The following is a 12,924-nucleotide window of genomic DNA, read 5'->3' as shown; positions in this document are numbered from 1 at the left end:
GTACCAGAGTCTGTAGTCGTCGAAAATCTGATCTGCGGGTGAAGCGCGTTGGCTTTTATGCATGACTCGTCGAAGGTTCCAGTGTAATCGACGGTGCCGCTTGGCTTCCAGAAAGTACTACATAATTCGCATCGTGCATACAATCAGATTAGAAAACAACCGCAAACCGTAACAATTGAAACAAGCGAGAGCTGATGCCAGCAGACGATAGTACAAAGCGAGCAGTTGGGCGGGTCCGCATGAAGCCAGTTTCCTGCACACACGTCACTGAAGGGGCCACTCTAATTGGTCTCTGCTGTTCGCAGCTTGCATCTTTCATCTTCCACTCCATGTTTGCTCCTTCATCATTCGTCGTTGGGCTTGTTCGCTTGGTTACACCGCCGCTGCCGCTAGCTGCAGGAACGGGCCCTTAAGAGCTGTGCTCTAAAAAGAACATTCTTGCTGTTTTGTGTTTTCTGCTGCACCAAATGTTGCATACACGGGCGACAGCTCTGTCATGCTAACCTTCTGACACTCTTCTACATTTTGTCTGTGCTCTTTTTTTTTTTTTCACATAGATAGGCTTTGCCTTTTTGTACCTGCTTTAATTGTCGTACCGTATGATAGCTAATGTATGAATGTTGTTTTCTTCTTGCAGTCCAAAGGGAGCCTATGGAGTGCCATTAGCTTATGAAAGAAATTTCAAGTGGAAGCTTACACAGTTCCGCTACTTGTGCCACGTAAGTGTCTGGCCATCTTTCCTAATACTAATTGATTTGTAATTCTTAGTAACATAACTACTATTGGGACACTGGAGGACGTTTTCCACACTGTTCTGTACCCATTGTGGTGGCTTAGCAGCTGTGGCGTTCTGCTGCTAAGCACGAGGTCGCGGGATGAAGTCCCGGCCGTGGGGGCTGCATTTTGATAGGGATGAATTGCAAAAATGCCTGTGAGCCATGCATTCGGTGCACGTTGAAGATCCCCAGGTGGTAAAAATTTCCGGAGTACCCTACTGCAGCTTGCCTCGTAATCATGTGATTTTGTCACGTAAAACCCCATACCGTATTTACTCACGTAATGATCACACCTTTTTGTCAAAAAAATGGGCGCAAATTCAGGGGTGCGATCATTATGTGGGTTAAATTTCCCGAGAAAAGAAAAAAAAACAGGCGGCTGCCGCTGTAACAGTGCAGGAGACCAAAACAAAAATGGCAGCCGGCAGAGCAAGCTGAACGCGATTTTTTTTTCTTGTGAGTACTATGCATACATTAAAACAGTTTCTTCTGTATCAGTAATGCATAATATCATTAATCTCTGCAAGTTTGCGGCAATAACGTAACCATGTCCACTTTGAGGGGACAGAAACAGAGATGGGCACGCTTGGCTGCCAGTGACATAAAAACACATGGCAGGCATACTGCGGAAACTGCAGCATTTGTCTTCACTACTATCCTAATACGGCACATTTCCGCTAAGGGTGGGCGAGTATCTTAGCTGTGTTACAAGTGTCGGCATATGCATAGGGAGCACTTCTAACGTATCCGTGTAAACATGGCTACTATCGTTGCCACTCGCGATTTGTCGCGTGCGCAACGAGTGCAGACGAGCAGAATCGAAAGGCGCCTTTTTTGTTGTTGTTGACCACAACCATTGCAAAGCTTACAAATAATAAAGCCAAGGCAAGTTTGGCTGTAGCTTTTTTTTATTTTCCATGGAAGTGCGGAAAGTGATAAAGGAATGAAATGGGGCATCTGCTTAAGAATGTTTGGTGCGTGTAGACAGACTGCTGGGCATGTCTTGAAGAGTCATTTGTGTAGCATTCGACATATGGTAAGCGCGATCATCATTAGCTAGACTTGGCACATGACATATCGCTGCGGCAAGTGAGGGGTGCGATCATTACACTGGAAAGAAAAAAAAAACGCATTTTGACGACAAAATTCAGGGTTGCAGTCATTACGCGAGTAAATACGGTAATTGCACATTGTTCTTTCTCTCCTTCTCCCACAGTGCAACTCTTTGCCTAGCCACATCAAGATAACAGTCTCCAGGGGAAACATATTTGAAGATTCTTTTGGCCAAGTGAGTGCACTTGCCCTGAGCTGCTGTGGGGCTTTCATGGTGTCACATGCTCCACAGCTGTTCACAATTTTGCTAGAGCTTTGCTGTCAGAATTTGAAATTTTGATACATCAATTCGTTGTCTTGTTAATGTTTGTTGCTAGTTGTAAAGCAGATGAACAACACAAGAGTGAGAAAAAGTTCCTTACAGTGTTTATTTGATAGGTTTTGTGTTGGCAGTTGTCTGGCTTATGGGTAGACTTCTACAATGTCGCATATGTTCCTGTTGTCCTCTTTAGGATTAACTATTTTTGTTTTCTTATGGTATATTGTCCTTGTCAGGTGTCACATGCCCATAGTGAGCAGTAATAGATAAACTTAATATGTGAGGTCTCAAACATCATTCTGAGCAAAACAGTATAGTTCACCCAATTACAAGAAAGTGAAGGCCAGCTATTTATCAACCAAAATGGTTGACTGGTCTTGATTGCAATAGGTTGTACATGCTATTTGAAATGCCAGTTGCAAAGAAACATAATATTGATAAATCCAAATCACATCTTACTTTTGTTTTCTTTATTTTCACACTACCATTGTGCAAATCTAGTATAGTTCGTGTTGTGAAAAAAAAAAAATATCTTGTGTTCAGCCCCTTCATTCTTCAAAAGTTAGTGCTGCCTTAGTACTTAATTTAATGTTTCACCACAGCAAAAATTGGGTATAAATTGCTTGCGAACATTGTTTTATCGCTATTGTGTACTTACCAGCAGTCGTCTTTCATAGATTATGCGGGTTCCACCGCATGAACTGCGAAGAAGGCTCTTCATCACATTCAAGGGGGAAGAAGGCCTTGATTATGGAGGAATAGCCAGGTGAATTTTGTTACATACTTTGTATTTCCAGGTGAATTAAAACTCTTGTTTTTGGTTTACAGAGAGTGGTTTTTCCTGCTGTCACATGAGGTCCTCAACCCCATGTACTGCTTGTTTGAATATGCGGGAAAGAACAATTACAGCCTGCAGATTAACCCTGCGAGCTCTGTGAACCCTGACCATCTGCTGTACTTCCGGTTCATCGGAAGGTTCATTGCCATGGTAAATATGTCAACCTTATGCTTTTAAGACAGCCGAAAGTAAAAAGGCTACGTACTTCATGTGTCGCTAACACCTCCATTAACTGTGCTTCCCGACAGGCTCTCTTCCATGGGAAATTCATATACAGTGGATTCACACTTCCCTTCTATAAGCGTATGCTTGGCAAAAAGCTCACCATGAAGGACATTGAGTCCATAGACAATGAGTTTTACAATTCCCTCATCTGGATCAAGTGAGTGCTTCAGCAGTTGCTCAGGCTTTTGAAGCAGCATAACAATAACATTTATTTGTTTGTCCCTCTTTGTGGCCTTTTTCTTTCAGAGAGAACAATATTGAAGAGTGTTCCCTTGAACTGTACTTCAGTGTAGACTTTGAGGTGCTAGGACAGATCCAGTCTCATGAACTAAAGGCCGGTGGAGGAGAAATTAGAGTTACTGAGGAGAACAAAGATGAGTACCTGAGGTGGGTACTTGCATGCCATTTAAAATCAAGTGGGCACATACTAGAGTTCTCCTTCTCTTAACAGGTTGATGACGGATTGGCGGTTTTCACGGGGCCAAGAAGAGCAGACAAAATCATTCTTGGATGGCTTCAATGAAGTCCTGCCTTTGGAATGGCTCCATTACTTTGATGAACGGGAACTTGAGGTATGCATGTTCACTCCTATCTGACCTTATCTGGATTGTGCGTAGTAATCGTCGGTGCAAAAACAGTGTGCACAAATTATTTTGTGATTAAGGGGTATATTGTGGAGTGTTAGCAACAACATAAAGCATTCCATTAACCATTCTTTCATGTGAGTAAGGCAGTACTGATACTGTCTAGTATAGCTTTCTTGATTTATAATTTCTGCACATACAGTCGCTGACTGATTTTTCGGACTCCTAACATTCAAACATGCTCGATTATTCAGTCTGCTTCGCGGCACCGCCATTCTCGCCATAGACCACTATGTATAACAACTGCCAAAAGTTCGGACTCCTTGCAACCTCTCGTCTGATTTTTCGCACACTCCTTGAGCCAACTCGATCAAGAGCACCATGCACAGACTCTGACCGGTGCATGGTTCGACTTGCTGAACGCCATTTTTGTTTTGAACGGAGCCTCCTTGCTGTCCCACGAAGTGGCGCTACTGCAAATCTCCGCTCATCATCATCGTTTCTGCCTGGTTCGTGGCTACAGTCATTGCTACAGCAGTTCCGGTCTCAGCTGATTTGTTTGTTTCTTCGTGCACATTTTTGTGCACGACGCTGCAAGTAGGCGATGTTTTTCATTTGTGCGACTGGTGTCGGCGTGACGGCGCGGTGATGTTTGCTTTGTGTGCTGTGTCGAGGTTGCGCCGATCCAACGCAGCATACGGAAACATCGCATCAAGTGTCTAATCGCACCAACAGTGCCTGCGCAGACTGCGCTGGGGAATGCCGGCAAGCGGGTGCCGGGAGGCCTAGGATTTGTCGCCTTCCGATGTGCTCCCTACTGACGCCGAAAATGTTCTGCCGAGCATTGCGATTCCGGACACCGTCTCATTTGGCAGTTTCACAGGTGCTGCCGCTGCTGTACCGACATGTGCAGAACTTGACGACGGCGAGATCATTCGTCAGGTTTCTGCTGCGCCGCCGGATGACGACTCAGAGCCGAAAGATCACGCACCATGTGCTACACTGCCGTTGCATGCGGAGCGTGTACAAGCAGTGACTGTGCTCTGAGCGACCTATAGTAACCGTACGACCCTCTCCGAGATTCGGGCTTATCTGATTGCACGTCAACGGAACAGCGTGCAACGGCGCATTCATGATTTCTTCAAGCCTACTGACGAGCCTGAATAAGTGCGTGGAAATAAAGGATATAGTTTTTTTTTTTCTTCTTCCTAATCTGTTTTTTCGGACACCTGTTTATTCAAACATTTCCGCAGTCCCCGTGAGGTCCGAATAAACAGTCGGCAACTGTATACCTTTTACATGATGCATGTGAGCTTGTGTAGCATGATCCCAAGTGAGTACTATTTAGTTGCTAATAATGTGTGAATTAGCTGCTTAGTGCCTATTTCACTGTGTAACATCATAAAACTCCAAATTTCTGGTATTGCAATTCTTATGTTTCGAATAGGGAACACAATTTCTGAAAGTCATACTTTAAACGTATCAGTTTTGGTGTTCCATCACATATGGTGCAATATCATACTGTAGTAAAGGGCATTCCTTAGAATCAATGACATTTATGCAGCTCACCTTTTCTGTGCACTTTCCAATCGGGCAGTACGAAAGGAGTAAGTGTGTGTGAATAGCAGTTTTTGCGATTGAATAGTGCAAGAGGCAAATTGAATACTAATCGAATTCGAATCGAATTCAGAAGTGAATTGAATATATTATTTTTCTATAAGTTAGTGAATAATATATAGCCTTCTAACCATTAATATCAAACAATTTTAACATCCTGGTATCTATGACATAGAAAGTTTGTCATTACAGTCGTTGTTATAAGGCACACTTTATTAAAAGCGCAAAGGAAGCATTAGGAACAACTAAACAGATTGTTTGCAAACTCGAGACTCTTAGGAGAATACAGTAATGCAGTATCATATAAAATTTATAAAGGTAACCCTGTGGACCAATTAATATTTGTGTGTGCCATCGCAATTATTCATACATGTCGTCTGCAGTGACAGAAGACGGGGAAAAAAGCCCCTTTTCTTTAGTGTGAATTCCCGCAGCAGAAAGTACCGCTATTGTAATAATTATGTTGCAATTAAACAAATTCTGTTTGTCTTGAGACACTTGTAGACGAATGCGCGCAAGTTTACGAGCATGGTCAGCACAGGCGATTGCATCACAGGCATAAGCGCTACTTGAAGCTGTGGTGGACGGAAGCACAGTGTCTAGTCTAGGGTTCATGGCAGGTGGCATAGGGAACAGATGGTCCAAAGGTGCGGGAATAAGTGGCGGCGTATGTCTGAGAAGGTGGTGGCCATCGGTTGCGGCAGTGACGAGCGACGTGGCCGATGCGACAGCAGTGGAAGCAGATCGGCCTGTCATCAGGGGTACGCCATTCGGACGGGTCGCGGCGAGATATGGCAGAAAAGGACTGCCAGGGACGAGGAGGGCCGGTAGAGAACTGGGGAATGCTGGGTTGAGACGTTGAACACATGCAGTTCAGACCCATGTTCTCAAATTGCTGTCTGACTACGGCCTGAATCATCGCAATCGTGGTTGCTGGCAGATCGGGAGGCGTCGCGGAGAAAGCTGGTGAACAGGCGGCCTCGAGCTCGCGGCGAACAATACGGGTGACGTCGTCACAGGTGGTGGCCTGATGCGGTCGACCCTCGCATGTTGACATAGCAGCAGTGTTGGGTAGCCGCGTGATGTGGTGTGTGATACGGCGGCTCTTAGCTTGTTCGAGGCGACGGCATTCTTTAATGATGGCGTCGATTGTCAAGACATTGCCGAAAACAAGCAAATTGAAAGCGCCGTCGGCGATGCCCTTTAGAACATGTGACACTTTATCTGCTTCAGATGTAGCATCGTCAGCTTTGCGGCATATAGCCAAGACATCGAGGATGTATGAAACGTACGGCTCTGTAGATGTCTGAACACGAGACGCAAGAGCCTTTCTCGCTACAACCTTGCAGCCAATGGGGTTGCCGAACAGTTCCCGTAGCTTTTCTTTGAAACTGTCCCAACTGGTTATCTCGTCGCCATGCGTCTGGAGCCACACGCGTGGGGTGCCGCCGAGATAAAAGATGACATTGGCGAGCATAATGGTTGGGTCCCACCTGTTATTAGCGCTGGCATGTTCATATAGCTTGATCCATTCGTCAACGTCCTGGCCCTCCAGGCCAGAGAACACGCCAGGGTCGCGATGTTGGGCAACCGTGACGATTGGAGCAGGCGGACAAGACGAAGCCATTGCAGAGGCGGTCTCGTCACCGGGAGGCACGGTGACAAGCTCGATGTACCGACCACTCCGGAGTTCTGTGGCAAGGACGGGGATCGCTCACCTCCACCAGAATGTTACATGTAGAAAGACACAGACGGAAGAGGCTATTTACAGGCTATTTACACTGGACTGGAGCCGGAGCGCTAGGCCGACATTCGCTCGCGCCAAGGGCACAGACCCACTTCGTCGTCGTTCTCGCGGCGACTCGTCTCTTGAGTGTCTCCTGATAATATTGTGATTTCATCCAAATTGAGGGCCCACTGTCGAACACCATGTCTAAACATTTCAGTATGAGGGATCGTATTTAGCTGGAAAAATCTGGCTGACTGAGGAGTGGGCTCCGATATGTTATGTCCACTGTGGATGGGATTAAACATACTGCATTTTTGCTTGAATTTTATGTTTGATCGTGTACAATTTATGACATGAAGTATTAGAAAAATATTCGTATTTTTAAGTAGCGACAATTTTATTCAAGGACTGAATCGAATGGCAATATTTTATTTGTTATTCAAAAGTTTCAAACATTTCCACACCCTTAGAAAGTAATGCTACCCAGAGTGTGTCCACCTACAAATATTATTGAGCACTTCCACTCCTGCTGCATTAGTGAATGCATGCGTGCTTAAAATTGAAAGCCCTTAATGATTATTCCAGTATGACCTTACCAGTTCCAGAAAACATTCTTTTTAGAAAACACCAGTGATGCTGCAGTTCAGGCTGAGGTGACACCCTGGCTTCAGCCACTGACAGCATATTAGCATGGCACTGGCATAATAAACTGAGTGCTGACAAATTCATAAAAGAAGATGATCCACTTCTGGAAAAACAGTCTTTGCATCATTCTGACAATATTCGCATTTTTGTTTCCTGATCCTTGTGCCTCGTTTAAAAATCAGAACTTATTGTGTGGACACACTTCATAATTTACAATTAACAGTTTGTCCTGCCAGTAAATACTGCTCTGCATTTGAGGGGGAAAAAAATAGGTCAACTTCTCGTTCACATGTGTGACCTTTCTTTTCATCCGTTTCTTGTGCTTAATGACAATTTTTTGTTATTTCTTGTTGTAAAACCAGCTTACAATGCAGTTCGCTGTGTACTCAAGCTTGAACTAAAGGAGAAAAATAATCAATTTCCAAACATGAAGCTAATTTTTTTTTAGATGATTTCAGTTTTCATTTGTGGACACCGGGATCTGAACATAGGATGGTTGAACATTGCATATATATGTGGCGATATCTTTTGTTCTATCTGACCCTGCCAAAATGTGCTACCACGTTCTGCATCGTCCTTTTTTCTCAAGCTGCTTTATGTTCATTTTCTTATGTTCCTTGCGTCCACTCTCGTGCAACACTTCATCAAATCAACAGCAGTGAAACTCAACTTTCGAAGAGTCTGGTGTATAAATCATAGCTTGGTAGCAGATGTTGCATGATTATTCAGTTGGTGATAGCATGCCAGTGCTGTAATTAGAAGAAAGGTAAACCTGTTATTTCTTATGGTACGCTGAGTTCGTCTGGAAACTTCATGAATGCAGCAGACTGCGTCTTGAATTCTTTTGCTCTTTATTTTTTCTCTCATTTTCTCCCATAGCTGATGCTGTGTGGAATGCAAGAAATTGACATTGATGACTGGCAGCGGAACAGCATCTACCGGCACTACACTCGTAACAGTAAACAAGTTATCTGGTTCTGGCAGTTTATCCGAGATATGGACAATGAAAAAAGGGCACGCTTACTACAGTTTGTCACAGGCACGTGCCGTGTACCTGTTGGTGGATTTGCTGAGCTTATGGGTGAGTTTTATAATAAAACACCTTTGTGTGCAAAATAATAGTAGCAGTTGATGCATAGTAACGCCCCATATAACAAAGGGTTGGTGACCCCTGCTGGTCATTTGTGGGCTTATGTACTTTGATTTAGGTGCATGGTACAAAACCTCAGGTGGTGGAAACTAGTATGAAGCCTTCCACTACTTCATCCTGCATAGCCTGTGCGTTGCTTTGGGATGTTAAACCCTCTATTTTGATTGAGTGGGAAACATATTTGCGCATGCATAGTGATACTTTTTTGCTTGTTTCCCATGGAGAAATGACCTATTCACATGGCATTCAGAATTCTTCCATGATTGTTCTTTTGCTTTCCACTGAGCGGTAAGAACCAAGTTCAGAGCTGTTTTGGTATTTTCTAAAGCTCTAGCTTCGGTGGCTTTCAGCAGCATCATTTAGATAATAGCCATTAGTGTTCATTTTTTAAGCACAGTGCGTTTCTTAGCCTAATCATGCTAGCTCTTACAAAATCTCACTAGTGAGAAGCTTTAACACTTTCTCCACTGTATGTGCCAGCTCGTCCAACCGCTTATATGCTGCCGTTCGTTTAATGTTCAGGTGGCGGCTCGTTCAACCTCCTATATGCCGCCATTCCTTCAATGTTCACCACTTAGGCTATTTATTTTATGCTCTAAAGAATGTGCACAGAATGTAGGACATCTTTAGTCACTATGTAAAGCAGATTAAATTTATATATTATACATTACTCTCAAATGTAGTAGTTATTCACTTGTTAGTAAGACTTTTGCTAAACTCATGTAACAAACGTATTGGTTTAGCATAATTGGAAATCATCCATTAAAGTTGTCTATTTTAAACACTCAAATAGATGCATATTACAGATTGCAGTGTCTGTGTAATAGCTGCTATTAGTGGTATTTTGTGTAAAGTCGCATCGTAAAGGTTTTTTTTTAATGCTCTTTTTGCTAATTGGCATTGTTTGAGATATTGATAAGCTAAATCAAATATCTACTCCCACATAACCAAATTTAATCTGTAGCCCTCTAGTGTGATGTCTCTCATAGCCCTGTGTTTCCTTGTGATGGTGTAACCCCGCCAGTCACATTCAGTTCAGTGGCTGTCTAATGGAAGCATATCTGCATTTCATGTGCATTTGTATAGCGAAATCTGTTTATCCCAAGCTAAAGCTTCCTCTTAGCTGTAACGCTAAACTTTAGTTGTAAAGTTAAAAAAAAAAGACATTGAAAACTTGTTTGTTGTCTGACCGAATTCTAAATGTTTAACAGTTACTCTTAAATTGAAGTTCAGAAGACAAAAATGCATGGTTCTATTGGTGATCCAAAGTAAGGCATCTCCTACATAGAAGTTTATGAATTAACTCTGGGGTGCAATTGGGGGACTAGGTTTATGTTATGCACAAATAAGTGCAGCTTGCATTGCTTTTTTCATTTGCTTTCTCAGGGAGCAATGGGCCACAGCGTTTCTGCATTGAGAAAGTAGGCAAGGAGACATGGCTTCCCCGAAGTCACACATGCTTCAACCGGCTGGACTTGCCACCCTATAAGAGCTACGAGCAGCTGGTGGAGAAGTTGACCTATGCCATAGAAGAGACCGAAGGCTTTGCTCAGGAATGATGCCTTCTCTGCCCTGTATATCTGCTTGTGGGGCAGAAAATGTTTGAAGAGAAAGCACTTGGGGACCCTGTCAAGCTGAAAGAGATAACATAGGGGAATGTTGATAAGGAGCTTAGATCTCTCCAATGCCAGCTTTCCAGGGCATTTAGGTTATGTGCTAACATCAAGGCAGCAAGCTACATTGCCTGACAAGGTGCAGTGAGCTTCCTTATTATTATTTTTTTTCATTAAGAAAAAAGAAGAAAGGTAACTTCTGATGTGTTGCGTTTTTGTTACCTTTGTTCTGCTTGCTTGACATTGTTTATGTGCTACTCGTTTTCTTCATTCAGGCCTAAAGGGTGCAACTTGTTTGGCTTGAATTTTTGTATGTTTTGGTACTGTGATAAGAGACAACACCACACCGGTACTATTAGTGGTGCAATGGTTTTCCCAAGCAGTTAGCTGCTTTGACCTGTGCTTGCTTTTATCTTTTAGTCAGCTCTGGGTGCTGCTTTAAGGTGGCATCTGGTGTAATTGAAAGTGGTTCCTTTGTTGAATGGTCTCTCTTAGTGACATTTCACTGCTGTAGAGTAGCCAATGTGAGGCTTCTGGCTGGCTGAGGGTGTGATGTAAAGGCATGGTCCTCACCAAGTTAAAGGAATATAGTATATTTATTGTATCCATATGCTCACCTTGTTAAAATTGATGAGAACTGGCCTGGAAAAGTATCTGGCTCTTTCTGCATTAGTGCATGTCGAACATGCATCCCACTTAGTGACAAAAGAAAGTAGCGTGTGCTGGAATTGAAACTACCAGTGTTCCCATGCCAGCGGGAGCTACTGAGGCAGCATGCTGGCATGAAGTGGCTGTTCTCTCAGGTGTATCAGAGGACCATTGAATACCATGCTTTTAGTAAGACAAAACACACACACATGCATGCACACACACATAATTTAGCAAGACAAAAAACATGCACGTACACATACATACACACACACAGCCACCTGTCTCCAAAAAAGGCTTTCTCAGGTTCTGAAGACACTTGTGAAATGAATATTGTTTTGGTTCTCTCTGCATCTATTCTTGTGTAGATGCTGCTGTACTTTTAGTTGGGTATACTTTAAAATGGGGCTGCAAAGCTCTGTACATATGTTGTACTCTGTGTACTGAATCATTTATTGGCCCAAAGGAATCCCCATAGGGACTACAACGAAGATTGTCACGGGATTGCATTCAGGTGGCCAGGCACACACTGGGAAAAATAAATGTAAATACCATGTAAAAAAAGAAAGTAAAGAAAAGGGGAAAGAAAGGGGCCTACTTGGCACTTTCTTGTTCTGATGTAGATTTTAGCCAATGTTGGCATGTGTGCTGTTCTCTTCCAGCAGTAACCTAGTCTGCTGCACAGGTGAAATTCTGCTTATTGTATTAAATTTTTCAAGTTAGCAAAAATACCTCGGTGAAAGTGAGCTTTATCCAATTTGGTATAAATCAGCTTGTAAGTTTTGTTGCTAAGCGAACATTGTTGGTTGATGTGTGGCAGCAAACTTCATCTCCTAATCTTGTCTGTGCTTTCAGTCATTTTTTACTGATTTCTACTGGTGTATTGAAAAATCATTTATTTTTACTTCTCAGTCAATGTATTGTGTAGGCTGTGGTTGTGAAAATGCTTTCTTCTCAAGTGTTGGTCAGCTGTAATGCGTCACCTTGGTTGTATGTGTAAATACTTGTTTGAAAATCTTTCCCGTTTACAGTGCTGCTCATCTTGGCATATCTGGGTCTTGTGACACTTCACTGTATTGCTCCTTTATATTTTATAATGGAGATATAGGTATAGGTACAGAGTGAACAAGACTGCTCAGAGTGCATATGCCGGTGTTTTGTCGCCATGTAGAACCACCACCTGCAGGAATGATCTGCCTGTAATTATTGTTTTAGACATAGCATCCTATACTGAACCATTATTTCCTGAAAGTCATTGCCAAGACGTCGTACACCAAGGTTACTTTGTGTAGTATGTTACTATGAAGAGAGTATATAAATATAAATATATATATATATATATAATATACTACAAAGAACTTTGCAAAATTGGCAATATATCAAGTTTGACTGTACATACAAATGAATTAAACCCAGGTGCAAAGTCAACCTTTGTGTTGTGAAATTGCTTTTTCTGCTTGACAACCTCTCACATTTTTCCCTTCTGGCCTTACTTCCATTTGTAAAAATTAAGAACACAATGTGTTTACCAAAGGTACGTAAAACAGTTAAAGGCTATCATGCTATTTCCAGCCAATAGCTGGCTATCCTTCTATCGTGACAGTGCGTACTTTGGTGACAGTCACCAAAATGCAAAAACTTACTTAAAGCCTGAGCAAGCATTGAGTAGTGCCAGTTGAATATGTGTTCTTGTAAGAAACATTATATAAGTGCTGAAATGAGTCGTG

The 12,924-nt window shown here is 42.8% G+C and overlaps 1 protein-coding gene across 4 annotated transcripts in view; it reads left to right on the top strand.

Annotated features, from left to right (window-relative positions):
• Nucleotides 1-12,625, top strand: part of Su(dx) (Suppressor of deltex) — a 66,960-nt gene extending 54,335 nt beyond the window's left edge. For all 4 annotated transcript variants that reach the window (XM_050191839.3, XM_050191836.3, XM_072286392.1 and 1 more), the window contains exons 14-22: nt 638-719; nt 1,993-2,064; nt 2,826-2,914; nt 2,977-3,136; nt 3,235-3,368; nt 3,458-3,598; nt 3,663-3,783; nt 8,666-8,867; nt 10,323-12,625. In XM_050191839.3, coding sequence (XP_050047796.1) covers nt 638-719; nt 1,993-2,064; nt 2,826-2,914; nt 2,977-3,136; nt 3,235-3,368; nt 3,458-3,598; nt 3,663-3,783; nt 8,666-8,867; nt 10,323-10,495 — 1,174 coding nt within the window. In that variant the 3' untranslated portion in view covers nt 10,496-12,625. The remainder of the gene's footprint in view (nt 1-637; nt 720-1,992; nt 2,065-2,825; nt 2,915-2,976; nt 3,137-3,234; nt 3,369-3,457; nt 3,599-3,662; nt 3,784-8,665; nt 8,868-10,322) is intronic.
• Nucleotides 12,626-12,924: the final 299 nt, after the last annotated feature.

The sequence above is a fragment of the Dermacentor andersoni genome, chromosome 1, assembly GCF_023375885.2.
Source record: "Dermacentor andersoni chromosome 1, qqDerAnde1_hic_scaffold, whole genome shotgun sequence".
Taxonomy (NCBI): domain Eukaryota; kingdom Metazoa; phylum Arthropoda; class Arachnida; order Ixodida; family Ixodidae; genus Dermacentor; species Dermacentor andersoni.
The sequence above is the reverse complement of the archived record's forward strand: the minus strand, read 5'-3'. Positions and strand labels throughout refer to the sequence as shown.